A 26,141-nucleotide genomic window follows, 5' to 3' on the forward strand; every position below is an offset into this window, starting at 1 on the left:
CTCCTTGTCTTCCATTTTATAACATCATCCACCTTCTGTAGATATTGAACCGTGTGTGCTCTCTCGCAAGGTTGGCGAATGCAATAGCCGCCTGTCAGCCCTGTTAGCAAAGACTGTATGATGCAGTTGCCATAAAATGAACCATACAGAGAGAAAGCATGTGTGCGGGCAAGTAGAAGGCGTTGAGGACATGCTCATTGGATAAGGCCAGCCCCATGAGAGTACACAGGTAGGACGCAATCCGTTGCTAGCAAAGATCAGTAACTTGTAGATGCAGTCAGTGGGGTACGAAACCTACCTCCCAGTCGTGTCTAAGCCTGGCAGCATGGTACCCGATGCTGGGATTGACGGTGTTGCATTTGTGCAAGCATATAATGGCTTTCGCAGCATAGTAGTATTGCATGGCAACAACTGTTACATCATGTCAGTCAAGGAAAACACTGGAAAAGATTGAGACCTACCAGGAACAGAAGCAGCGATGCAAACGACGGGAAATGCTCTGTCCTCCATCAAGTCCGCTGGCTTGTAGTATATGGGCTTGAATGAGACAGGCTTCATTTCGTACCACTGGTTAACCTCCATTTCAACAAGTTCCCATGGTCCAGGCGAGGCGCTAACCACTTGTTTCTCTGAATCATTCAGCGGAAACAATAGCTTCATCATCTTGGCAAACAGGTAAACGGCGCGGTTCGCATATGCAGAATCGTCCGTCCTCCTGAATACGGTGGACCGCTTAAAGTTCTCCAGGCATATCTCAACAGGTTCTCTGCGAACCAGGTACACATAGATGGTCTGCCTTAGGTGCACCCAGCTTGCAGCCTCAGCTAGGCCGCCTTGAGTAACAAATCGCGCAACAGCCTCGTGATTTAGGAGGTTTCGAGTTCCGCTGAGGTGGTGGTAATCCGAGTCAGACTCGTTGTCGTACTCCTCATACAGCCGCGCGATGACGACAGCAGTCAGAAGTTTCGAGTCCCATGTTTCAGGCGGTCGCGCAAAGGCTTCGATGAGCAACTCGATGCATCGGTTGTGATAGTATGTTCCTTCAAGATCTGACTCTGAGTTTGAACATCGAGCGTCGTAGCGGCTTGCAAGAGCAAGTAGGCCATTCATGATCATTGGTTCTTGAAAAGCCAGACGTGGTACTTCGAGTGTAAAGTGCCTAGCATCGTCACAAGCATCTGACTGTCCAGTGTCAGTATTGGCCAGATCCCTGGGCCTGAGTATGGAGTACTTACTGAAGGAGCCAGCTTGTGTATATAAGTAATGAACAAGAATGCTTGCCTCTCAGTGAATCCATACGTATCTTCTGGGTTGATACTTTGGATTCCTGAGCTATGAGCTGAAGAGGGTGTTTCTGGGGGAGGCAGTTGCGATGGAGGCGAGTCGCCTAGTATATAAGGGATCGAGGAAACGGGGTGGTTCAGGGGCTGTTGTAGGGGCAAGAGGCGGATGCTGCCTGATGACGGGGCCTCGTAGGGTGAGGCAATGACTTCACCATGGCCTGTCAATGGAGCCCCAAAGTCGGAGTTCTCGGCGTAGCTTTGGGGAGAAGCAATATGTCTTGGGTTATCCGATCCCTGGCCTTGCTCTAATCCCCCTTGCCTTGAGCTGGATTCGTTATCTTGGTGTCCCAGAGCTGCTTCTGGGACAGAAGTCCCCGAACCCAGTGGTGAAAGGAGAGAATTGCCGCTTGTTGGGGAATTGGACCGAACTGGATCGGCGGAAGTGTTGGGTGACTCGGACAGCTCGCCGTCGATGCCTTGAGGGGTCACAAAGGAGACTAGAAAAGATCAATGAAACTCTACAAGTACTTCAACCATCTCAACCTACTCGTAGATGGCACTCTGGTCCATGTCCTCGACTGTTCGGCCACCTCCCGATGTTTTCGAGTATAGCTGTGCTTGAACTGAATGTCATTCTCAAAGCGGCACTCCCGCCCAGATTCAGCACAGGCGCCACACTGAGACGCTCCGGGCTGAACAACGCATTTCCTATGTCGCCTTCGACAGGCATTGCAGCATCCTCCTCGCTTCATCCAGCCGTCTTGTTGATAGGAAAAATTGGGTATGAAGGTATCACGAGGTGGGGAGGAGGGGGTGGATGAGAGAGGTAAAAGACCCCGCGGGGAACATGTCCTTGTTGGGTATAGTTCCTCGGAAGAGGGAAAACCCGCTGATCCAATTACGTGGGGATAGATGGTCATGCTGGACTGGCCCCTGTCACGCAGATGAAGGGTTCGTCCCGTCTCCAGATTTTATGAACGAAGCTGTGCATGCTGAGTTTGCATTCCTTAAGCTGAATGGATCCTACTTGTCGCCAAATAGACCTGAGAGACAATATGCAGTGATGCTGATCTCAATGGTGGATTGTGCTGGTTTGGCTAACCAGGATTAAAGAACCCACGGGCCACACTATCTTCCAAGGTCGGTTATTGCTTACCTTTCCATGGCTGGTTTCTGTATCGGCCGAGTTCAAGGCGATAGATCTGATAGCAGCTGAGACACTCCCTATCAAGCTCTCCCCTTGGCCTGCCTGATACCAGAGCGCGCCCTCGGATTATTTCTCGGGAAACACGACCCGGGTCATCGCCGGCTAAACGGTTAAAATGCTCACCCATGACGAAAGTGTTATCATTTCCTATTTAGACGAAAATATTACCCATGTTTGACTCGGCCCAACGCGTGTCAACTTCAACGTTGCCCGCGGATTCACCGCTAAACTTAACTCTGCAACCTGAAGATACTCGACTTGACCATGTCGACAACGGTAACAGAGACTCAAAATGAGTCCATTGAGCTCACTAACCTTGAGCATCGCACGGATAGCGACAGGAAGGGAGGCGTTGAGGAGCTCGCACAACGCTCCACAGCCTCAGATGATGATCCGCCTCCCAACGCCCAGGCAGAGATAGAGAGATGGAATCATCCAAGGAGCAACATTGCAAGGCTGGCCTTTGCATTTGTTTCCTTTATCATTGCTGGGATGAACGACGCGGCCGTCGGTGTACGTATTCCCCCCACACAATTGCTCACTGGACTTGGGAAAGCTGACATGAATTCTTCGAACAGGCCTTGATTCCATATGTGAGTTTTTACCACTCTCAAGTTAATGTCTGTCGCATCATAACGCAATACAGCTGGAAGAATACTATGACCTCACGTACACCGTCGTCTCGTTAATCTTCCTGACGCCATTCGCCGGCTACTCAGTCGCCGCCTTCACCAATGCCCGGATTCACGTCAAGTTTGGCCAGCGAGGCGTGGCAATCATGGCCCCCATCTGTCATATCATCACCTTTATTGCTCTGGCAGTGCACCCGCCATACCCTGTCCTAGTTGTTTGCAACATGGTCAGCGGTTTTGGCAATGGCCTGACTGATGCATGCTTCTGTGCATGGATTGGGAAGATGGACAAGGCAAACTCAGTCCAAGGCTTTTTACACTCTTGTTACTCTCTGGGTGCTCTGTTTGCACCTTTGATTGCTACTTCAATGGTTGATACGGCTAAGCTGCCGTGGTATACCTACTACTACGTCATGGTGAGAATTTATGTTGCCATCCTTATATGAACAGGCTAACGATGCGGCATGTAGATTGGCATCTCAGTCGTCGAACTGGTCGGTCTGGCTGTCACTTTCTGGCACAAGACTGGTGAGGTATACCGAGCTGAGCATGTTCGTGAGAACGATTCGGGTGGCGCCGGCACTCGGGAGGCTCTCAAGTCCAAGGTGACATGGCTTTGCTCGCTCTTCTTCTTTGCGTACATGGGCGTTGAGGGTATGTAACCTTAAATTCTCTATAACTCTCTTGCACAGCTCTCTAACAAATTTTCCAGTTGGTCTCGGTGGCTGGGTCGTCACCTTTATGCTGCGCGTGCGCAAGGCCTCCGCCCTCGCATCGGGCGCCTCCAGTTCCGGCTTCTGGGCCGGCATGGCTTGCGGCCGTGCCTTCCTAGGTTTTGTCACGGAAAGATATGGCGAGCGTCTCTGTCTTTCAATCTATCTTGCAATCTCCGTTGGCCTTCAACTAGTATTCTGGCTCGTCCCTCAGTTCATCGTCTCAGCAGTTGCAGTCGCTTTCCTCGGCTTCTTCCTGGGTCCCATGTTTCCCGGAGCCGTCATGATGACAGCAAAGCTACTCCCAGCAAAAATTCATGTCTCTGCTATAGGATTCGCCATGGCTATTGGTGGAACGGGTGGTACAGTTTTCCCCTTTGCTATTGGTGCGATTGCCCAGAGCAAAGGTGTTCAGGTGTTGCAGCCGATTATCCTGGCTCTCATTGTTGTGGTAACGGGAGTCTGGCTAAGTTTCCCGCGGATTCCGAAGAAAGATTGAGAAGGAAGGCTTTAAGAAGGCAGCATCGTGAAAGGGGCTTCGTACGGTTCAGGGTAGACATCCAAATGGGTCTACTCGCCATATAGTTTCACTTTCGGGGACGGTTGGCAATTTGAGACAGAGGTTTAAACGGAAGGAGGCTTTTTGGCTCATGGATAACTATTCATAAAATGTCAGAGTGGAATAGAACAAAATGACGAGGTTGTTTCCAGATGAGTAGTACTTATGTTTTGAACTAGGCGTTTCTCATCTCCTCAACACTTTCCCTCTACCGACTACTAAGCGTACATCAGATTAATAACTAGTTATATCTTAGCACTCACATGGCTTCAAGAATCCATGTTACGTAGCACTATCCTTTTGTTGTTTCTTACTTCCTATACATGGACAGCTCTCCGATCTCCTTCTCCAACACTCCGACGCAGAATCATACTTATTCAACCCGTTTGACTCGAGTTTCTAACCTGGAGCAATGTGATTTACTCAATTACTTGTAGATGATCACATTTTAAAAACTTCAAAGATCACCAACCTTCTACAATTCGCTGCATCCCCCGGATTTACCATTCCCTTTATATCGGGTAGAACCCCGATCCCAATGCCACCCCCACAATCTGGGGGTGGATCATGCCAGGCACAAAGACCAATCACCGACGAACCAAGTCCCGAGATTTTCGGCCAAACTTGCCATGTCCAGCCTTCGGAATTCTCAACTGCGAGTTCCATCGGCGGAATCTCCGTATTCCTCGACTCTCATTGGACTCTGCGGTTACTTATTATCACAGCTGACCGACTCCCATTGCTTCTTCCTCATTCATCCATTCCCTTTACCGTCCCTCTTCAGCTCTCCCAATTTTTCGCAGCCCTTCACAATGTCCAAGCCAATCGTTCTTCAGCTCGGCGATGATATCCGCTGGAACCATGACCTCTACGATGAGTTTAAGTCTCAGTTCGAGATCCGCCGGTCTTACAGCATGCCCCGAGCCGAGTTCATCCAGGCGCTCAAGACAAAGGCTTTTGGTGACTTTTTCGCCATCTACCGTCCCTTCTGGAACACGGGAGGTGAGATGGGTAACTGGGATGACGAATTGATCTCATTATTGCCTTCATCCTGCAAGATCTACGCCAGCGCTGGTGCTGGCTTTGACTGGGTTGACACGGCCCGCCTGGCCAAGCAAGGTATGTTTATGTCTCAAGACAAGCAATAGCAGTTACTAATATTGTCTCAGGCGTCACATACTGCAACGCTGCTGCTGCCTGCACAGAGTCAGTAGCCGATGCGGCAATCTGGCTCATCATCTCCGTCTTTCGACAACTGAGCTGGTCCAGCATCGCAGCTCGCTCAGGCGACAAGGATCAGTTTATCGACGCAAACCGGAACCTGGCCCCCATCTCTCGAAACCCCAGCGGTTTCGGCCTCGGCATCATTGGCTTCGGTCGCATTGGCCGACGCATCGCCGAGAAGGCCTACAAGGCTCTCGACATGAAGATCCTGTACAACGACGTTGTTCAGATGCCTAAGGAGGTTGAGGAACCTCTTGGTGCTGTCTTTCACAAGTCTGCCGACACTCTTCTTGCCGAGGCAGACTGTGTGCTGGTCGCCACACCATTCGCTGGAGAAGCCCTGCTTAACAAGGAGGGTCTGGCCAAGATGAAGAAGGGCGCCAAGCTTGTCAACATTGCCCGAGGCAAGCTCATCAACGAGGCCGATCTCGTCGCCGCACTTGAGAGTGGTCATCTATCCGCTGCTGGCCTGGATGTGTTTGAGAATGAGCCTCACATCAGCCCCCAGCTGGTCAAAATGAAGAATGTCGAGCTTCTGTCACACAACGCAGGTGCTTCACTGGATTCACACATTGGTTTTGAGAAGCTGGGAATGGAGAACATTATTTCTTTCAACAAGACTGGAAAGGCGATTTCACCGGTCAACGCTCATCTGATTAAGCAAAGCAAGCTGTAGATTAGTTATTTGATGTACCAACAAAAGGGATAGGCATGAAAACATGGATCAATAAAGTAACATCTTTTTTCGCAATATTGGACATTTGAAACTGCCCACCAATCATTTTTCTGTTCATCAGCATTTAATGCTTAAACTCAAACAAATATACAGCCTACGAAGTCATCTAGAGAACCACAGCTAACAGTGAAACACCATGCTGACGGAGCCACTTTACTCAGCCTCAGTCTTTTCTTCACAACACTGAGTGTCACAACTGACTCTCAGGTGAGAATCCTTCAAAGATAATCTGATGAATCCTTCAACAAGGTAGCCGCCCAGTGGCTCCAGGCTGAAACGACTCGAGTCGCCCTACAGCCCAAGAAATGAGCGATGCTGCTTACTTGGGTGATCTTATCCACTGTTTCAGGCACCCATAATATCAAGTGACATTATGCGCAGCATCAGAACCAAGCTGGTCAATGCATCCACTTACGAGCCGTCTCAAAACGGAAGGTCATCCATAAGGCTGCGTCGCGGATCCATCAGATAAATTCGGCCCGGCTCAAACAGGCCACGGGTTGAGATGAAAGGAGCAGGGGCTGGCGTTTAAAGGTTGACTGCGAACAGTTGGTTTCGCAAGGGAACCCTTGTATGAGAAATGTGTCAGCTTCAGAAACTGTAGCGAATCGATTCTTGTCGTGGCCTCTGCTGGAATGTGTCGATCGAGCTTGGGCCAATCCTTGTTTCATCCTTCTCCTCAGCTAGATTATCAGAGGTTTCCAAGATCCCGGTTACATGCCCACTCTCGAACGTTTCCGGTTATAATCCCTGGGAATATCATCGGGGCCAAAACGTAGCATGGAATGCGTATGGCCCGTTTGAAACAGTTCTGCTTTCAGGTTTGGGTATATAGTCCTTGACAGTATCATGGTTAATTGAGCTCAGTAGTTTCTTCGTTTCTTTTGCTTTGTACCTTTCTTTTACCTTTTCTTCATTCATTCATTTCTTCAGTCGTTCTCTACGAGAATGCGTCCATTCTTTGTTTTGGCAGCCCTCGTTGGCACTGCCCTTGCCGCTCCTTTCCAGACCTCGCCCGTCTTTCGACGCCATGAACTCACTCCCAAGGGCTTCATCAAAGTCAACCCCGGAGGTGCAAATGATGTATCCATGACTGATGAGAATATGCTCAATGGAACCTATCCCAAGAATAAAACTCATGCCTTGACACACCGCGCCGCTGAACCCGCCACCTTGCCTCTTAAGCTTGTCAACAACTTTTCTGGTGGAAACGTCAGGGCCTACATCTCGGGCTTGGATTCTGATGGGACGGTTGTTTTTATCGGTGCTGACGGAGGCCTTGTCTATCCTCGCTCTGGAGGCTCCAAGATTCCTGCGGAGATCACAGATAACATTGCGATCCCCCTGCCGCCTCAGGGTGAGACGCTTGACTTTACCATTCCCATCTCGATGAGCTCCGGTCGCATATACTTTGCAGATGATGATCTGCACTTTTTCATGGTTGACATTGGTAATGGAGATGGCTTGGTTCAACCCTCCACAAACAACCTCCAAGATCCTAGTGCGGGCGTCAACTGGGGCTTTGTAGAGCTCACCTACACCAACGGCGTGCTCTATGCCAATATCAGCTACGTCGATTTTGTCGGTATTGTCCTTGGTATGATGCTCTCTTTGACAGACGGAAGCACTCAGACCACTGCGGGACTTGTTGCCGACGCTGCTAGCAAGATCTGCGACGACATGGTCAAGCAGAAGGACGCCGATGGCCGAGCCTGGACTTTTCTGTGCATCGCCAATGCTCTAGGAGATCCGATTCGCGTCATATCACCTGGAAACCAATACGATCTTGAACCCATCACATTCGAAGATTACTGGACTTCCTACGTCGATGAGGTCTGGAATAAGTACTCGACCCAACCCCTAACGATCAACACTCAGACCGAAGCTGGAAGTGTCAGCTGCCGAGTCACAGGCGAAGAACTTGTCTGCGATGGCGATAACCGTGGATACGCCAAGCCCAACACCAAAGATATCTGGGGTTGCAACAGCGGCCCCTTTGCGATTATCGAGGGCGATAATGCCATTCACACTGCCGTTGTTCCTCGACTCTGCGCCGCCTTTGTTCGTTCCACCCTCTTGGTTGACGGTGGCGATGTGCAGCCGAGTCTGGGAGCCGACTCTTACTACAAGAACGATCCTACAAACCACTACAGCCGTATCGTTCACTCCTACGAGGTCGACGGCAGAGGCTATGCCTTCCCTTACGATGACGTTAACCCAGATGGCAACGAGAATGCCTCCGGTGTTGTCTCGGGTGCACCTAACACTTTGACCATCTATGTTGGTGCTCCGCCATCTTAAGTTGGTTGAACAAAGAAACGCATTTTTCATGACTTTTGGGGATTCTCGCCCTCTTCTTGACTCGTTCAATCTTGGATTGCTGGATCTATCCGAAGTATTAAGAGCGAAATGTACGCCAGATTAGCTAGGATCAGCTTATTAGGTCCATGTATATACACGTTGCTTCAATTATGAGGTTTCCATGCAACAGGCTCCCCAAGGATGCTTCTTCCAACACCAATGTCTTAGCTCAGTCGTCTTAAGCACAATGCCAACGTTATCACCGCTTACTCTTGCCAAATGGGTTCCAAAAACGTGACATCTTCGTTGAGTTTCTTGTTCTCACGGCCCAACCCTACGGTGCGCTCCCACACCAGCATCTGAAAAGGATATGTGCAAATGTACTGATGTGAACCCATGGTCTTACGAAGGTCTGATAAACGTCTCGAGGATTAGACAGTCAAACACTACGAAAGGATCCTCTCACAAGAGGATAACGCATGTTATACATTGGATCATACTAATTGATCAGCTCCGGCCGCCGCTTCAAGCGATGGTCAATGACAGGAGAACTGCAAGTTCTGCATGTGGACAAGAGACCAGTCGTTTTCTGGATATCTCATAATTGGGTATTTAAGGAACCTCTCCTCCTCACTTCATCAGCTCTCATCAGACACATCCATCAACAGCAAAGAGCCCTTTGGAAACAAACCAAAGGACCTTTCAGTTACACCCCCAACACGACACCAACAGTCCACAACCACTACGCCACATCAACCGAAAAGATGCCTTTTTGGCCATTTTCGATCTCCACTCCCAAGAACAAGGAGGACGAGCTGCCCTGGCATGCAGAGATTCTCTCGTACTTGCAGGTTAGGGAGGTGTTCCTTACTGTATATGCGATCCCTGATCCTGGATTCGAAAGGTATCAAGACCCCGCAGGGACTAACTTCATGGCCCAATTCACCCGTCTTAAGCTTTTCTTGGATGCCAAACTGATCGACGAGAATTGTCGAGCCTGGAAGATGTTGCAGGAAACTGATCCTGGCTTCAGAAAGATTCAAATTCTTCACGAAACGTCGGATGCCTATAGAAAGGAGGCGGCGGACATTCCGAATGAGGAGGGGCCAGTTACCTTTCCCGAGGAGTGGAAAGACGAGGACTTCTTTCTCAACTGGCTGTACGTCAACGTCTTGCTCTACCTCAAGCTTCTTAACCTGGACACGTTGGAGATGGCCGTTCGCGTCATCATGGACACAGATTGCTTTACGAAATGGGACCGCTGTGGGAAAGAGCATAAGGCACGGTTAATGAAGGAGCAGCTCAGGGCCAAAATGGATGCCCAATATGAGAAGGACAAGGCCCAGATGAAAGCCGACTGGGAAGAGTTGAAGCAGGCAGCCAAAAACGAGTGGAACACATTCTTTCTTGAGCGGAAACAGGAAAAGATGGCCAAGGGGCTCGAGAAAGAGAGGAAGAGGCAGGAGGAGAACCTCCTCAAGGAGGTTAGGAGTCAAAGAATGCTCGACAAAGAGTAGGACTACGAATAGATATCCAATATCTTGATTAGCAAGACGGGGTAGCTATGATATGGCGAGTTCATCAGGTGTAGTGGCGAGCACACAAGGCCGCGATGGCTAAAGTGTAGAGGCTTAGCTGGGGGATAGGTCCCAGCAGCCTTGGCTCAGGTCATGAAGCCTTTACTAGGAAAGACCTGAGTGGCATTTCCTTGATATTCTTCCCTGGAGCTTTCTGGAGTTTGCTGTTGACTTTTTTCCATAGAGAAGCCTATGATCGCAGTTCAACACAGCGACGAGGCTGTTAATTTACTTTCCTTATAACAGTTGATCCGTTTCCTCTAAAATTGATTATGTGCTTATAGCTGAATGGAAGTCTTGACTTTCTCGGTGCAGCCATCCTGACTATTGATAATACATCTCCAAAAAGTACTAATGATGTAGCTCTTACATAGCCCCACCCTTGAACCCCGACATGGGGACTTACGGGTACTTAATAAATGAAGCCATAGGTGGCGATGAGAAATGGTGTAGCTGCGTAAATACATCTGTTGTTACTTCTAGCTTGCATATGCTAATAATAAGTTGTTTGATCATATCTGTGAAGCAGTATATAAGACGCTATCGCCTCGGTATCTGTTAAAAGATATCTTTTACTTTTGTCGTTGGCATAGTGGTCTATCGTGCTCTACAATATCATATGGGAAATGTTCAGATGTGAAGCAAAGGCCTCATGAAGGTCTATTAAGCGCCTTGACTTGAACAACAGAACAAGATGAAATGGTCTTTCTACGATACAAGTACACCTACTGTACGCTTCAAAATACCAATCAAGAAACCACGTCCACCGCTCCACAGGATGACAATCAGTTCACAGGCTCTCACACAACTGACCAGCTTATGACCACTGCTGTGCATTTGCTTGTAACTCTCGATCAATGACAGCACAATTGCAAAATCTATGCACTCTCAAGAAACATGTCAATTTCAGTCATTCTCAAATCTTGGTATATAAGAAATCTCTCGTCCTAACTTCATGCGCTACTCGCCAAAGGCACCTTAACACGAACACATAAGCTTTGGACATAGACCAAAGCATCTTGCCAGTCCCACCTCCGACACACCCAAGTCAGCAACACCCAACCAACCGCCACAATGCCTCGCTGGCCATTTTCATTCACCTCCCTCACGAACAAGGACGAGAGAGCGCCTTGGAATACGGCAATCATTCCATATCTCGAACTTAAGCAAGTGTTCGATTTAGTGCCACCTATCTCCAAGAGCAAGGCAAAGTATGACGACCCTCCAGAAGTCGACTATTTTACTCAATTCGTCCGGCTAAAGCTCTACCTAGATGCCAAGCTTCTTGATGAGAATAGCCGAGTGTGGAAGGAGTTGCAAGAAGCAGACCCGGGCTTCAGAAAGATCCGGCACATCCACCACTTTGCAGTTTACGACTCGGACGTAAAAGAGGATGGCTTTCCCGAGGAGTGGAAAGATAGGAAATGGTTCGCAAACTGGGTCAATGTGAACATCATGACCCAGCTTAGAATTCTCGACGAGGAAACATTGAAGAGAGGAACTGACGTTATCCTGCATACGGATTACGTGAAGAAGTGGGAGGCCGAAAAGAAAAAGTATAAGGACAACCTCGAGAAACAGAGGCTGGCGGGTCTCTCGAAGGGGGAGCTCGCCCTTGAGAAGAAGCGGAAAAAGTGGGAGGAAAAGCTATCCAAGGACGTGAAGAATCTAATATACGATACATCAAGAAGCCTGATTGAAAACTCAAAAGAAATTAGGGAGAGCCTTGATAAGGAGAAGCACGCCAAAGATCAGAAAAAAAATTGGGAGACTCGCTGGGCCGCCCATATGAAGCACCTGGAACCCGAGGGTACAATAAGATCGAGGGAGATCTCCGAGAGGGCAGAGTACGCTTACGGCCAGTCACTTAAATGGGAGGCGAAGAGAAATGAGGAGTGTGAGAAACTGCACAAGCTCTTCAGAGAGCAGGATGAGCTTTTCAGAGAGCTGAAGCACTACGAGAGTTTCCACATGGACCCTTGAATGGGCACACCTTGAGCGGTGTTTACTTGATTTTCCTTGGATTTTGCTAGAGTTTAGTGTTGAGTTTTTATTCATAGACAAACTTTTGATCGCTGTTCGATATAACAGCAAGCCTTTGAATTTACCTTGACTTAAACCTATGTGATTCCCTCCCTTTGCAATTGGCCAAGTGCGCGTTGATAAACTTTCAAATTCTCTTGTTGGCGTTATTGTTATGACTGCCCATAATGCACTTCTTCAAGACATTGCGTTGCCACGGTTGAACGCTGACAGGAGGCGTGGGGTGACCAGTAAGTGAAGGAAGACACAACAACTAATAGGGATGGCCGAACAGATCACGCAAAATAAATAAAATAATTGTCACTTCCAGATTGCACATGTGAAATTCAGCGCGTTAATCATATCATACAGGCTAAAAATTCGCTCTTTAAAACAATCACCAGACTCTGCACTCAATTCATCACCTCCAACCCGCTCTGAAGCCCTCTAATAGCCACCATAGCACCCCACGCACCAGGATCAGGCGGCAACTCCGTACTGTCCCCAACACCAACATACGTCGCTCTTCCAAGCCGGGGCTTCATCGTCTTTGTCGCCTCAGCTCCCTGGACAGCAGCCTCAACGCCACCGACGAAACCAGCTTTAGCAATAATCTCGGCAAAGGGGATCAGTGTGTCCATGACGGTGCGGTCGCCTACCTTGGCGGGGGTGTACCTGCTCAGGTTCTCCAATGCCAAGGAAAGGGCTTCGCTCCAGAGAGCGATGGGGCCATTTGATCGAGCCATGTGGCTGTTCTTCTCAACGGCTGTTCTGAGCGAAACAAAGAAAATGCCGAGAATGCCACCAAGAGTTCCACCCATTTTGCTCTCAACAATGTCCTCGAGCTCTTGCAGAACAGCAACAACAGATCCCGATCTCGCTAAACCCTTGTCAAGGGCTTGAATCAGCGACGTCGCTCCAGTTTTGAGCGTTTCTCCGCAGTCACCATCGCCCATGACGGTATCCCACTTGGTGAGATGAGGTTCCGCCTGGATAATTGCATCGCAGGCACTCCGCAGCATCTTTTCTAGGAGATTGGCGTCAATCTTCAGGTCCGTCTCATCATTGATGATCTTTTCCGCCTCCTTGGGTGGATGCACGAGTTGTTCTTTGCGACTGCACCGTCTGGTCTGTGACCCAGCCATGGACTCCCAGAATGTGTTCGTCTTTGTGTCAAAGAAGTCCAGGATCCGATCAACCGAGTACCGACAGTTTCTCGCCGCGGCTGAAACATTGATGACGGATACGGAAAATGCGGGTGCATTGAGAGATGTCTCCAAGAATCCAGCACAAGTGCGCGAGGGTTCGATGCCCCATTCGTCGGCCAGTTGTTCAAGCACTTCATCGAGAAGGGCTCCCAGTTCCAGATGAGAGATACCGCCAAAATTGCTGATGAGAAGAATTGTCTTGTCATTGGGGGCAAACTTGACATATCCTCGTGTCGGGTCGTTCTCATCCAGGCAATGCTTGAGGATCTGTCGCACAAGCTCTGGCGTAGTGGGGGCTGGAGATAGCTTCATGTATCCCGGCTCATTATGAGGACCAGTACCAAGCTCAATCTCATTGACAGCCAATGCACCATGCTCACTCCTCCCAGGCACATGACAGTGGTCGAGGGTAGCAGCAATGGACACAATCTGCTCCGAGAATGCAACCCCAAGGTTGTAAACGTCATCCAGCGAGTGTCCAGCACCTGCAGCTCCCCCCATCACCTTGAGGACGCCGATCTGTCCTGCAAGGCCTCTCCGGCCCACTATTCCTCCCCTGCGGCCGACCGAGACGTCGTCCCCGCAGATGATCATGCGACACCTGTGTCCCCTGGCAATGGCCTTTTCATTGGCGAGTCCAAAGTGGAGGCAGTCACCGGTGTAGTTTGTGATGACGAGAATAGTTCCTTCGTCGCTGGGAACGGCTTCTATGGCGGCCAGGATCTGCTTGGTGCTGGGACTGGCAAAGATGTCGCCTTGGACGGAGGCGGCGAGCATGTTCTTGCCAACATAGCCAGTCCATGCGGGCTCATGGCCGGAGCCACCACCGCTGACTATACTGACATTGGACCGTCTGTGTTCTGTATCGTAGACAACACGGTTCGTTTCATCGAGTCTGAGGGAAGTGTTGTAGGAAATGATGCCTCGCAACGCCTTGTTGACGAGACCTTCAGGAGAGTCAAAGAGATGCCGTGTAGACATGGTTGTGTGTATTACTGCGATGGTGCTTAAAGACGAAAAATACACGCTCAGACAAAGAAGGCGAGATAATCAGCCCATTTGTGTGCTTTAATAGAACCATCATCGGTGTTACTCTCCTTGATGAGGGCGGAGCCGACTCTACAAGTCAACTATTACCACCGGAACTGCACGCGATAGAGAATTCCAATCTCCCCAAGCTCTCGACTGTTAACAAGATACCTCTTCCTCTCGCTTGTGTCACTTTACCCTCTAAAGCCATCCTGGTATCCCGACTCCCAAGTCTTGGTCTGCCCAGATGACCTCCCCCGGTTATCCCAAATAGGAAATCCGCACCCCACACCAGCCCGGGCCCCGTCGATCGGGCCCGGTTCGGCTTACTCCGAAAACTTATCTCGGCACGACATTACCACGACAGCAGACAAGTTCGGTCGGCAGAGAAGAATGCTACCCCGGAATTCCCTTTTCGAAGATGGCCTAGATCATCCCTGGGCGGGGTTGCTCGGTCACATGGCTCCTCTGTGCCAGCGTCTCCCTCTGAGTCGACGGCTTGCCCAATTCTGCGACATGGCTCGGCCACCACGAGTATTAAAATTGCACAGGAAGCCTGCCCTTTTCTTCACCCTGAGACGAGAGGCAACAAAAACAAGTCGCTTATCCTTTCCCGAATCTGAAGCAATCATGGCGCCAAAGTGGAGAATTGCAATGGGCTGCGATGTGAGTTGTCCCACTACCTTGTCTTTCTGATCAGAGCTCACTGTCTCTCAGGAAGCAGGAATCTCATATAAAAACGCCATCAAGCAAGACTTTGAGTCCGACGGCCGCGTAGAAGAGGTCCTCGATGTCGGCTCCAACCACCACGCAGATAAAACTCCCTACCCACTCCGCGCAGCAGAAGCAGCCCGTCTAGTCGCAGAGGGCAAGGCGGACCGGGCGCTCCTCATCTGTGGCACAGGTTTGGGCGTGGCCATCTCTGCAAACAAGGTGAAAGGCATCCGGGCGGTGACGGCCCACGATAGCTTCAGCATCGAGCGGAGCGTCAAGAGCAACAACGCGCAGGTGCTGTGTTTCGGCGAGCGCGTGATCGGGCTGGAGCTCGCCAGGAGATTAGCGACCGAGTGGCTAGACTACGAGTTTGATCCTTCGAGCAACAGCGCCAAGAAGGTGGATGAGATTGTGCAGCTGGAGGCGGTGGCGGCATAGTAGTGATAAAGTATTGTACGATTACCGGTAGTTAGACACGGCTTCATTCACCAAAGGCAGCATTGACTTGGCTTGGCTTGAGATAAGATGGAATCTGTGTGAATTAAACTTTTGTGGGGTGCCTGAGATGTCATTTTCGGACTTGATCAGCAGGTTTGGCGTTGCTGACCAGCCAACCAGACGACTTTCCGCGTCTTAGATCCCGGCATGCCAAAAGTGGAATTCGGGTCGTAGTGACACACCTTCGGTTCGGTCTCGGGTCGGACGTGATACGACCCTGTCATGCATCTCGCTCGAAGAAGTCTGTTCAGAGGAGAGGTGTACAGAACAAGAAACCTCGTCTTTTATTACGTGGGTGTTGGCTAGAGGGTGGGCACTCTTATAGGGAATCCATTGCTAGCCGACGCTCTCCGAGCTACCATGCCTTTTTAAAATAGAAGATGCACTCATATTCAGGGGGCCGAGTTTGTGGCGAAAAGGCACATATAGTATCTCGTAAAGCTATCTGATTCAAATGCTTGATATTGACAACTCCTCCTCCTTAACTTTTTGCCGAGGTTTACTTAGCTCTTACGGACATGAAGTTTGCACGACGTGCCCAAGCTATATTTGTGTGCAGGTGGTGTCTTCCTGTCTAGTGACTACTCAGAACCCCCGTTTTCAGACAGATAACACTCCCAATATTACCAAGCTTATTGGCAAGGCCTTGCTTTTCTAGTTCGTTACAGCAAGCAACCTATTATATATTTATAAATCATATTGTTTTTAGAACTACCTATTTGCAACTTATTTTTACAAAAAGAACCCAAAACCTTCACCTAAGTCCCTCTGCTACCTCTAGGGCCCTCTGATATAAACGAACTGTTCCATCTACTTACCCAAGCCTTAATTTTCTCCGTTCCAACATCTCGTCCTTGAGTGTCGGCTGGGCAATAGTTAGCAGACCGAGGCGCTCCCAATGCGTAGTCGCGCCGATTGTCGACGGCGGCATCTCTTGTAAGACGAGCACATAAAGCATGGAGCCGCCGTGACCCAGCACAATACCTAGCCACGACTCCTCGAGCAGCCTTCGTCGTAGACTCGGAACGAACCCGATCTCGTTATCCCCTGACGAGGGAGGGCTGTCACTTTGAGTAAGCGCGAGATGACCCCCACACACATCGTCGCCAGCACACGCAATGCCACACCAATTCATACCGTTACTACAGAACACTTGTCGCCTGTAGAACTGAGCTATGATTATGTTCGCCGTGATATCAAGCATATGGTGCTGAGAGAAGACAGGATTGAAACGGATCCCTTTGACAGCTGCATTCCTCAGTCGACCATAGTAGTCACTCCAGGGCATAGGAGTAACGCCGTCCGCAAGCACGATGGACACTTCCACGTCAAATCCGTCAGCAAAGGCGGTGATCCTGCGATACTCTCCAGGTGGAAAGTCTACTACATTGTGCCACCCCGTCCACGACCAGCTAGGGAACCCGGGGCGTCGAACGCCCGGAGACTGAAGGGTCCAGCAAAGAGCACCAATGAAGCCGGCAAGGGCGAATTCGGCGTTGTCGCTGCCACCATCGTTACTAGCGCCGAAATGGCGCCGTTCAAAAAAGCGGTTCCCTGAACCGCGAAGGATGGGCACGCCGCAGACGTGATAGACTGGGCTCCGCTTGCGGGTGGCGTATGCCTGGAGGATGCCCAGCATCGCGTTCAGCGCATCCGACTGATAGGCCAGCTTCCGCCTCGTGTACTCAGCCAGCAGATCGAACAGATCGATGCCGCCCTTGTGCGAAGACGCCATCTCTAACGACCCGTAGATCCATGAGGGCTCCATCAGACGCCTGCCCAGATGGCCCATCTGCCGCTGGACGTCGGGGGGGAGGCGGATGGCCTCACGGGTGAGGAGATCGCGACATTCGAAAGACATCTCGCTCTCTGAGAAGAAGAGGCGACGGCGAGTGAGCAGTCCCTCCTGGCAGGTCCACCCCCGTGTCATCCAGGTCGAAGACTTGATTTGAAGGGCCGGATCTGGAGGGATCAAGGTGATAACGTGGCCCTTGATCCGCACGGAGGGCTGTGGCACTCGGGGACATCGGCTGCTTACGCCAGGGAGGCCAGAGGACGATGCTTGTCCCGCTGTGGCCACCAACGTCACCTCGGCATTTGCGTACACCAGGTCCATGTTCTGAAGCTGTTCTTCCTTTACCTTGCCGTCGCTTTTCTGGAGGATGCAGTACCTATCCACCCATAGGAAACCATATCCGAGCCCCAGTGTCACAAGGATGGCATCTTCGACGACAGCCTCGACACTCTCTCCTATGTCAAAGCCATCCCGTGGGAGGTCGCTGACGTCAGGTTTCAACTTGCTCTCCTCTCCTAAGCTGGCAGCAGGAGGAAGGCCCCATACGTAGCTCAGAGCCACATAAGAGGGAACCTGGTCACCCGGCCGGACCACCCTTCTTGTCGTGCAATCAATGAGACGAAAATGCGGCACGCGGGCCAGCGTTCGAGGGTTGCACCGCCGCGAATGCTCCTCGCGACAACACGCAATCCAGGCCTTGGCAACGGCAAAGTCGACACCGTCTTCGATTCGAGTAACGGTAATAGCACGTGTCCTGTGTTCGCAGTTAGAACCGAGCCGGCCGATAAAGCCCGACTTGAAAACGAAAGAGGCGAGGTCATCCTTCCAATCATATTTCGTTATATCCCGCATTGAATAAGGAACAACACCGAGAAACATAGTGTCGATCCAGCGACCTGTGAAGTGTTGCCATGAGACGAGGAGGTTGTGGCAAAGCCACGTCCCTGTGCTGGAGAAGGCGACCAGTGCAAACCCACAGCCACCTCCCCCCCCGACATCCCCCCCAGAAGCAACTTGCCAACGAGGACTGATGGCTGCAATTAGCTGGCACATGGGGCATTCCCTCTCCTCCCACGTTCTGTCTATTCTCCCCAGCTCCGCAATGACACGCCCACTACAGTCGGCATCTCGGAGAGAAAACGCCTCGTCAAGGTCGATGGTGTTGCAGTTTGCGCACAGGTCTGCATCGTTGCACTCTACCAAATCGAGATGTTCTTGTTGCACGCCCAGTGGCAGGATAACCTTTCTGTACAATTTATCTCTCAACCGAGATTTTGTTGTTCTGTCAACGTCTCTCTCGTGCATGGAGGACAGCGAGCTCGCGGAGCTGCTAGACGAACGTCGTCGTTGTAGGCCAGTTTGTGAATAAACCGATTCCTCTCCTTTGCGTGGAAGCCTGAGACCCCCCATGTTAGAATCGTTATCTGAAGAGCTGTATTCAGAATGCCCAACGGCTGCAGGCGGCTCTTTGCCTTCGTCTAAAGCCCCTCTCTTGCGCAGTAGAGACACGACCGCCGCATCGCCCATCTTCCTCGCGAATGCCATGGGCGTACGACCGTCCCGGCTTCGTTGATGCACATCGAGATCTTCCCGCTCGAGCAGAATTCGCACAAACTCGCTCCCATGAATACTTTGGATGGCCCGAATGAGCGGTGTCAGCCCCTCTGCGTCTTCGGCGTTGGGGTCTACCGCTCGGATCTGGAGAAGCCGCCGGATAACCTCCACCTGCCGGTCAATTTCGGTAAAGGACCTCTCAACAGCCCACGAGAGAGGGTTTCGCCCAGCGGTATCCCTTGAGTCTGGATCGACGCTACCAAAGGCGAGGAGGAGGTCGAATAACTCCAAGTTGGCATGTTCGCATACCACTGATAGTGGCGTCCTCCCCTCAACATCTGCGGGGTCTGGGTCGATACGTTCTAGCCGGAGCAAAGCTTCAACAGTGTCGATGGACCTGTACGCTCTTGTGACGGCCATACGCAGCGGTGTCCAGCCTCTTATATCCCGAGAGTTTGGGTCGGCTCCTTCGACCGCCAAAAGCCTCTCAACGATGGCCGTGCGACCTCCCCAGGCCGCCATAGCCAACGGGGTCCGGCCTTCAGTATCCCTTTTGTGTGCCTCTATCCCAGGCTGGGAAAGCAACAAGTCAACCACTCCCATGTGTCCGCCCTCTGCGCCCAGTGACAGCAGCGTCCTTCCCAAACACTCGTCCGGATATGCCATGAGGGCGTTCACGTCGAAACGCCCCATCTTGAGAAAAGCTCCCACTACTTCGACACGGCCCTTGCTAGCAGCTGCAGCCAGTGCCTCCCTCTTGTTCCCAAATCCTAGGTCTGTCCTGGGATGCTCTAGGATTGCCTCGACCAGACTCACGTCTCCATTCTTGGCCGCATAGTAGAGCGGAGTGTTACCCTCCTTATCTCTAGAGTTGGGGTCGACCCGAGCGTCAGCAAGCAGCCTCCTAACCACGCCTTTGTATCTCCGCAGCAGGTTATTGGGACAATCGCAGGCCGTGCCTGTCGCTCGAGAGAGCGGTGTTCTCCCCTCATCGTCACGGCAGTCTGGGTCGACTGTTTCATTCATGAGCAGGGCTTCCACCACGTCTTCGTGAGCACCCTCTGCTGCCAGTGACAGGGGAGTGCGTCCTTTGGCATCTTGATGGTCTGCCTCTACCCTTCCGTCCGCCACCAGCATGTCGACAATGTCTCGAAATCCGTTTTGTGCCGCCAAGGAGAGCGCGCTTGCGTCCGGCCGAATGGCCTCAGTGCTAAGCAATAATTTGACTACGACACCGTGTCCTTTCTTCGCTGCTGCCATAAGCGGCGTAAGTCCTCCGAATTCCTCCTGTCTGTTGTACGGATATGTCGCATTTGGGTCAACACCGTGCATTACAAGCAAACTCTCGACGAGCTTGGTTCTCCCGATGCTGGCTGCGACAACCAGCAGCTCACCACCAAGGTTGGTGTTTCTTGAGCTTCGGCCAATTCCATACTTAGTGAGGAGTCTGAGGGCGATGCCTTCATACCTGTTTCGTATGGCCAGTCCAAGTATGGTGGAGCCATGCTCCCAAAGGTCGGCGTGAGCATCAATACCATTCGCTCGTGCCAACAGCTCTGAAATTTCACTGAACCCATTCTTCAACGCATACGAAAGAGGTGTAAGGCGTGACTTGGGGGCCCAGAGGTGTCTCGGGTTCAAGTCGGATAGCTGCCCGCACTCCAGGAGCATTCTCACCACAGCCACATGGCCGTGTTGCACTGCGTACCACAACGGAGAGACTGCGTCCTGGTCCTTCCAGTTCGGGTTCGCACTACGCTCGAGGAGTCGCGACACGACAGATGCGTGGCCGTTGTCTGCGGTGTGGGATATGGGGGTTCCACCTTGGTAGTCCCTCGCGTCGACGTCCAAAAGCGAGTTCGCTAGAAGCATCTCCAGGGTATCATCGTTGCCTGCCTGTGCAGCATACGAGAGCGCTGTACGACCATCGTGATCCCTAGCGTTGATAATAGTAGACCCATAATTTTGTGCGAGCAGTGCCGTGATAAGGTTGGTCGCGCCAGCGCGCGCCGCAAGATGAATCATCTCTGTCCTCTTAGGGTAATATTGACTGACATCCTCGCAAGGCTGCTTGAGTCCTCTAAGCCGCATCTGGGCTGCGGTGTGTTCGGCCTGTAGGGCTCCCTCCCACCTTGTCCGGTCGCTAAGGAAGTCTCGAATAACTGTGTGAGGCAGCAGCGGCGTGCTGATGCTTTGGATGTGCTGTCCCCAGTAACTCGCAGCGTAGTCGTACAGTGGGCTCAATCGCAGCCGCTTCACGAGGTCTTCGTCTGTCTTGCAAGCGCCGCCGTCGGATCTGCTCAAGAGATAGGCGATGCACCCTCTTCCCACATCGCCCTCGGCACGCGAGAGACGCCGGCGGAGATAGTCTCGGGCCGTTCGGTCATACAACCGGATACATGAAGTGCCGTTGATGCAGTCTAGGTGTGCGAGCCCGCTGCAGGAGGAGAAAACAGATGCAACTCCGGCGGGACTGTCCTCGAAGCTCAGTCCAGCATTTCCGTCGATGGATATTGCCATCGCCTCTTGTAGTTCCAGTACAGACAAGGGTCGCTTGGCAAATGTAAGCCACGGGAGACAGCGCTCAGACAGATGTGCGCAGTGAGGAGCCTGCGAGGCGATCTTATCCATGATGCTACTGTACACATCGTCGTAACCGTCAGGACCGGTTGGCGCCAGGGCTATGAGACCAAGTGTCTCAGATGATGGCATCCATACGAAGAGCTCAAGGTAGAGTTTAACCAGCAAAAACCTTACCTGTGTGCTCTCTCTCGTCCTGGGCTTGTTGTAGGGCATCTGCAGCCTCTTGTTGCTGTCGAGCCCATACTTCAACGTCGTGCTGATTCTGCTCGGCCTGTTGGCGGATTGCGTCCATCTCCAGTTTGGTCTGGTCTAGCGCTCGCTGGATATCCCGCTCCAGCTGCTGCATTTCATCCTTCTGGAAGGAGGCGACCTGAAGTTATCAGTACTGAGCATTAACCGCGGACTTTGATGTCACCGGCCTGCATGTGAGTACTGCTCAGCTGCTCCAGGCCGGTCTGGGATGCTGCCTGACAGTCACCAAAAGCCTGTGAGCACTGGTTAAAGATGGCCATCTTCTGTACATCATCGTCTTCCCGCGCATCATAGTCTCCGCGAATGAACACGGCAAGCTTGTAGAGCTGAAGAACTGCTATCTCTAGCCGGTTGATGGCTGTGCTGAGATTTTCTTTTGACAGTGGAACGGAGCGTTCCATCTTGAGCGGCCAGCTTCTGCTTGTAGATCTCCAGTCTCCTGGTCAGTTCCTGGTAAGGACCTGGCGCGGCCGCGAGCATTGCGGCTGCTTGAGAGACATCAGGCAATGCAGGCGTGAACTGATGGAACTGGGGGAACCCAAAGGTAGGTTGTGCCACAGCCCAGGGCGATGCAAATGCCATGATTGCTAGAGTTTAAGTGCTTTCGAGGGATAACAAAGTGGTGCGTTGGGAGAAGTTGGTTCGGGAAAGGTGATCGAGCAAGGCTCAAGCACCCAAATATATCTGTCGCCAACACGGTCGCACTGAAAAGCCCAGATCATTCTATAATGTGCCTGCAAATGAAATAGTATATCATCGTCTCTGCCTTTGGAATACTCGCCATGTTCACTTTGTGACTTTCACAAGAGACTCCAGATCCAGATGTGCGGGGATGCTCTAATGCAGCTGAGGGGATAGTCTCTTCCAATATAGGTTTGGGTTCCGCTAGTCGCATTATCAGCCAGCCAAATTTGGATAGTTCAGTATCGTATCCATCAGCTGATGGAACTATAGTTGTTTTGTCTCAGCTCTCAGACAATATAGCTAAGGTGGGGTCGCTTGCATAAGACTATTGGATATGCGCACAAGCTGGTATCGGCGCTTAACCAAGTTGTACGGATAGAACGGTCTCGATGCTAGACCATTAGCGAGTGACGGAGGTAGCCACAGAGATAGGAATAACCTCGACGCTAGGTTTTCAGCCAGCCAGAGTAATTAATTGGACAGATGAAGGCGAAAGCCTAGATTGCTCATGCAAGCTGACGAAAAACACAGCCCAGAACCACCAACTGGGCATAGGAGAGGCGTCCGTAAAGAATGCAGGATGTTACCCTCGTGTGGGTCAGTCTTCTCAAGAGAAGTCGATATTAGCTGTATAAATGCTTTGCCTTCGCCTGTCCGAGCACAGAGGCCTACTCTGCAATCATAAATCTCCCTTTGGCCATTCCGAAAGATCAACGTTCTCGAAGCAACCATCATGGCTCTCTCTCCGCAGCAAATTGACCTCCTAGCGAGGAAGGAGGACGCTGGCGCTACAGCTGAATGCATGATGCGCGAGACGAAGAACTCCCTTTTGTTCCAGTTCCGATGGGAGGATCTTCTCATCTCAAGTCCAGTGGCTCTGAACTGCATCAGTGCTTGCATAGTCGCTGCAGGCTCTCCAGATGCCAATGTCACCTTTACGCCTCCCAGGGACGGGTTCAAGTACTTGGTGTATGTTGTGCTTCCAGATTGCTAAAACAGTGACTGAACTTTACGCAGTGACTTTGGTGGCAAGTACGGACTCCAGGCCAATTTGGTGAGGTGTACCGACTTGGGTCGATTCGCCTTCATCGAGACAGAGTCAAACATGGGCAGGATCAACATGTTGGCGCAGAGGTTCCACCAAACGGTGAGTGCGATGAAAAATGAACAGTTCAAGATGCTAATTAGGTTTAGTTTGATGATATAATGCAAATCCTTTGGAGCCCAGACGACGCAAGGAAGATGCTTCGAGTACAGTTGGAAACATTGTGCCGTTCGTCTCTGGAATGCTTCGAAGCTGCCAAGAGAATGGACGAGAAGTTTGAAGAGTGGCTCTATCATGCATGCGAGCTTCACCTGGCCTGTATTGCAACACAGGCTTCCAATCAAGACCAGCTGTCTGTGAACGAGATTGAAGTGGCTGTCACCAATGCATCGATTGATTATCGAAAGCAGACCGCCGATGAGGCCAAGGCTGCAACTAGGAACCTGGAACAGTCTCTGAACGCAGCAACTGAGGCATATAAGAAGGCCTCGGATGATTTCCCCACTGGGTGAGTATTGTCATAAGCTTCAACCATGGCTGGACTTGGGCTAACATCTTCAGTTGGGATATCCTTGGTGAGCGCATTGTCGAACAGCTGGCCGATAGCTTGACCACGGCCTTGAACCAAGCCATTCCCGCCCTGGTATCCAACTTGAGCCCTGCTGCAAAGGCTACAGTGTACACCGGTATGGCGAAAGGCATAATCGGGAGGGATGGCAACCAGAATGCGGCGTCCAACAATGGCGTGGCGCCCACAGCTCCGAACGCTCCGAGTGCGGCTAGGCCGAAGGATGCAACTGACCCTGCCTACAACCAGGTTGGGCGTGACCTGATTTATTGGGATCTTGTTAACGCTGTCTTCATTGGCACGGACGGCGGTGTCGACTGGGACAAGGCGAAGGGAGAAGCAGGCCAATCCACCGCATTTGCGGCCAAGATGCTGGGCAATTCGCAACGACTGTTTGCCTCTTTGGCCACTTCTGCAGAGCCCAGTCAGCACTACAAGGTAGCTTTGGAAACAGTCTGCAAGGTTAGTCATGTATCACTTACTGCAAGTATCCAAGCTCATGCTCATTAGATCGCAACTGGTATTGTCGACGAGCTGGACAAGGCCAAGGACATCACGTATACTGTGCCAGCAAAGGATTCGGCTCTTGTCAAAGGTTGGCAAAAGGACTTCCTGAACGCGTATGCAAAGGCAGTCGAGCTGAACACAACCGCGAAGTCTCTCCCGGGATCGACTGCTAATGGAGTAAGTTTTCCCCCTAGCACCGCATATGACGCATGCTAACAAGGCGAAACAGAGCGTCGTGCCAGCCAGAGGCGTTGACCAAGATACTCAAACAGCTCAGATCCATGCCAAGACGACACAGGCCCAGGCAGTTCTCGAATCATCCAAGAATCGGCTCAACACTGCATCGGCAGCCTTGGCTGCCACTCAGGAGACCTACCAGAAGTCCACTGCACTTCTTGGTGAGCAGCAGAACAAGTTGGGTGAGCTCAATGCCTCGCTGGACCGCCTCAAGGGTTCGAACCTGAAGATGGTAAATATCCCCATTAGCTATTGCAGTCCGTAAAACGTTGGCTCACCATTACTTTCAGGATGCAATCAAGTCGATCCTCGCTCATTGCATTACGTTGGTTGTGAAGCTCAAGAACGAGGTTACAAATCTCGTGCGGTTCTTCAAGGCCATCACGACAATCATCCAGTTCGTTGCTGAGAAACATGCCAACCCATACATCGAGACTATCAAGGTGATCACCAGCGGTGGTGACGATCCAGGCGAGTCGTACAAGCTCGGAGCGTATACGTTGACGGACCTGCAACAAAGTGTAAGTCGATCCCCCTATACTAGAAACTTGGCTGACAACTCTCTCAGTCGTGCTTCAATAGCATCATCACCATTCGGTCTTACTACTCGGTCTTTGGTGACATTGCTTCCATGTGGAATCAGGTCTCGCGATCGTCCGTCTTCCCGGGACTGCATATTATCGACCAAATTTCCTCTTTCGACCCAAGCGAAGACTCTAGCATGATCCGCAGGAGAGCAAGTGAGCTTCAAGAATGGTCAAAAAGGGCAATCGACGATATTTCAAGGAAGGTGAAGGACGTAAGAAGCGACTTAAAAATCCTTGTTCTATCACTAGGCTAACGCATTTACAGAGACAAGCCAAGCTCACGGGATCGATGGAGTCGCGAGTGGCCGAGATCAGCGAGAAGGCCAAGAGGCTTCCATCTGCTGCACCCAAGATCTCCAGGGCCATCACTTCTGGGGCAGAGACAGCTCAGAGAGCTGCTCAGCAAGGGATTCAAGCAGAAGCAGACCAGAGCCTTCTGATGAAGCTGCTCGCCAGGGGAGAGGCACTCTGAGAGGCGTTCAAACACTGTTCAGCGTGCCGTGGGTTTGATTTTGCCATGCAATGAGTCCTAGATGGGCGATGCTAAACATTGAGCAAGGGGGGTTCTATTCAACCAAGTCTGTCGTTCAAGTTTGGCAATTTGATCTTTGTTTTTACCCAATATA

The 26,141-nt window shown here is 51.3% G+C and overlaps 10 protein-coding genes across 10 annotated transcripts; 7 read left to right on the top strand and 3 right to left on the bottom strand.

Annotated features, from left to right (window-relative positions):
• Positions 1-103: 103 nt before the first annotated feature.
• LRP88_00666 (uncharacterized protein) lies at positions 104-1,247 on the bottom strand (the record flags this gene model as incomplete). Its single annotated transcript, XM_083237372.1, has 4 exons — positions 104-247; positions 299-411; positions 462-1,182; positions 1,236-1,247. 4 exons carry the CDS (start codon positions 1,245-1,247, stop codon positions 104-106), a joined length of 990 nt encoding a protein of 329 aa, XP_083105877.1.
• A 1,507-nt stretch (positions 1,248-2,754) lies between these two features.
• Positions 2,755-4,334, top strand: LRP88_00667 (MFS transporter; the record flags this gene model as incomplete). The annotated part of the gene is made up of 5 exons (XM_083237373.1): positions 2,755-3,003; positions 3,069-3,083; positions 3,137-3,538; positions 3,593-3,776; positions 3,835-4,334. 5 exons carry the CDS (start codon positions 2,755-2,757, stop codon positions 4,332-4,334), a joined length of 1,350 nt encoding a protein of 449 aa, XP_083105878.1.
• An 872-nt stretch (positions 4,335-5,206) lies between these two features.
• Positions 5,207-6,294, top strand: LRP88_00668 (D-isomer specific 2-hydroxyacid dehydrogenase; the record flags this gene model as incomplete). The annotated part of the gene is made up of 2 exons (XM_083237374.1): positions 5,207-5,513; positions 5,564-6,294. 2 exons carry the CDS (start codon positions 5,207-5,209, stop codon positions 6,292-6,294), a joined length of 1,038 nt encoding a protein of 345 aa, XP_083105879.1.
• An 845-nt stretch (positions 6,295-7,139) lies between these two features.
• LRP88_00669 (glycoside hydrolase family 64 protein) lies at positions 7,140-8,655 on the top strand (the record flags this gene model as incomplete). Its single annotated transcript, XM_083237375.1, has 2 exons — positions 7,140-7,175; positions 7,288-8,655. 2 exons carry the CDS (start codon positions 7,140-7,142, stop codon positions 8,653-8,655), a joined length of 1,404 nt encoding a protein of 467 aa, XP_083105880.1.
• Positions 8,656-9,419: 764 nt separating this feature from the next.
• Positions 9,420-10,172, top strand: LRP88_00670 (uncharacterized protein; the record flags this gene model as incomplete). The annotated part of the gene is made up of 1 exon (XM_083237376.1): positions 9,420-10,172. One exon carries the CDS (start codon positions 9,420-9,422, stop codon positions 10,170-10,172), a length of 753 nt encoding a protein of 250 aa, XP_083105881.1.
• Positions 10,173-11,306: 1,134 nt separating this feature from the next.
• Positions 11,307-12,215, top strand: LRP88_00671 (uncharacterized protein; the record flags this gene model as incomplete). Its single annotated transcript, XM_083237377.1, has 1 exon — positions 11,307-12,215. The coding sequence occupies one exon, from the start codon at positions 11,307-11,309 to the stop codon at positions 12,213-12,215; it is 909 nt and encodes a 302-aa protein (XP_083105882.1).
• Positions 12,216-12,667: 452 nt separating this feature from the next.
• On the bottom strand, positions 12,668-14,443 carry LRP88_00672 (Dak1 domain-containing protein; the record flags this gene model as incomplete). The annotated part of the gene is made up of 1 exon (XM_083237378.1): positions 12,668-14,443. One exon carries the CDS (start codon positions 14,441-14,443, stop codon positions 12,668-12,670), a length of 1,776 nt encoding a protein of 591 aa, XP_083105883.1.
• A 678-nt stretch (positions 14,444-15,121) lies between these two features.
• Positions 15,122-15,643, top strand: LRP88_00673 (RpiB/LacA/LacB family sugar-phosphate isomerase; the record flags this gene model as incomplete). The annotated part of the gene is made up of 2 exons (XM_083237379.1): positions 15,122-15,157; positions 15,209-15,643. 2 exons carry the CDS (start codon positions 15,122-15,124, stop codon positions 15,641-15,643), a joined length of 471 nt encoding a protein of 156 aa, XP_083105884.1.
• Positions 15,644-16,517: 874 nt separating this feature from the next.
• LRP88_00674 (uncharacterized protein) lies at positions 16,518-22,469 on the bottom strand (the record flags this gene model as incomplete). Its single annotated transcript, XM_083237380.1, has 5 exons — positions 16,518-18,394; positions 19,052-21,733; positions 21,810-21,990; positions 22,040-22,221; positions 22,277-22,469. The coding sequence occupies 5 exons, from the start codon at positions 22,467-22,469 to the stop codon at positions 16,518-16,520; spliced, it is 5,115 nt and encodes a 1,704-aa protein (XP_083105885.1).
• Positions 22,470-23,304: 835 nt separating this feature from the next.
• Positions 23,305-25,987, top strand: LRP88_00675 (uncharacterized protein; the record flags this gene model as incomplete). Its single annotated transcript, XM_083237381.1, has 9 exons — positions 23,305-23,540; positions 23,589-23,718; positions 23,766-24,124; positions 24,178-24,646; positions 24,695-24,868; positions 24,921-25,160; positions 25,219-25,449; positions 25,497-25,727; positions 25,781-25,987. The coding sequence occupies 9 exons, from the start codon at positions 23,305-23,307 to the stop codon at positions 25,985-25,987; spliced, it is 2,277 nt and encodes a 758-aa protein (XP_083105886.1).
• Positions 25,988-26,141: the final 154 nt, after the last annotated feature.

The sequence above is a fragment of the Fusarium phalaenopsidis genome (assembly GCF_050370095.1).
Source record: "Fusarium phalaenopsidis strain FUZ10S chromosome Unknown contig_32278, whole genome shotgun sequence".
NCBI classification, from domain to species: domain Eukaryota; kingdom Fungi; phylum Ascomycota; class Sordariomycetes; order Hypocreales; family Nectriaceae; genus Fusarium; species Fusarium phalaenopsidis.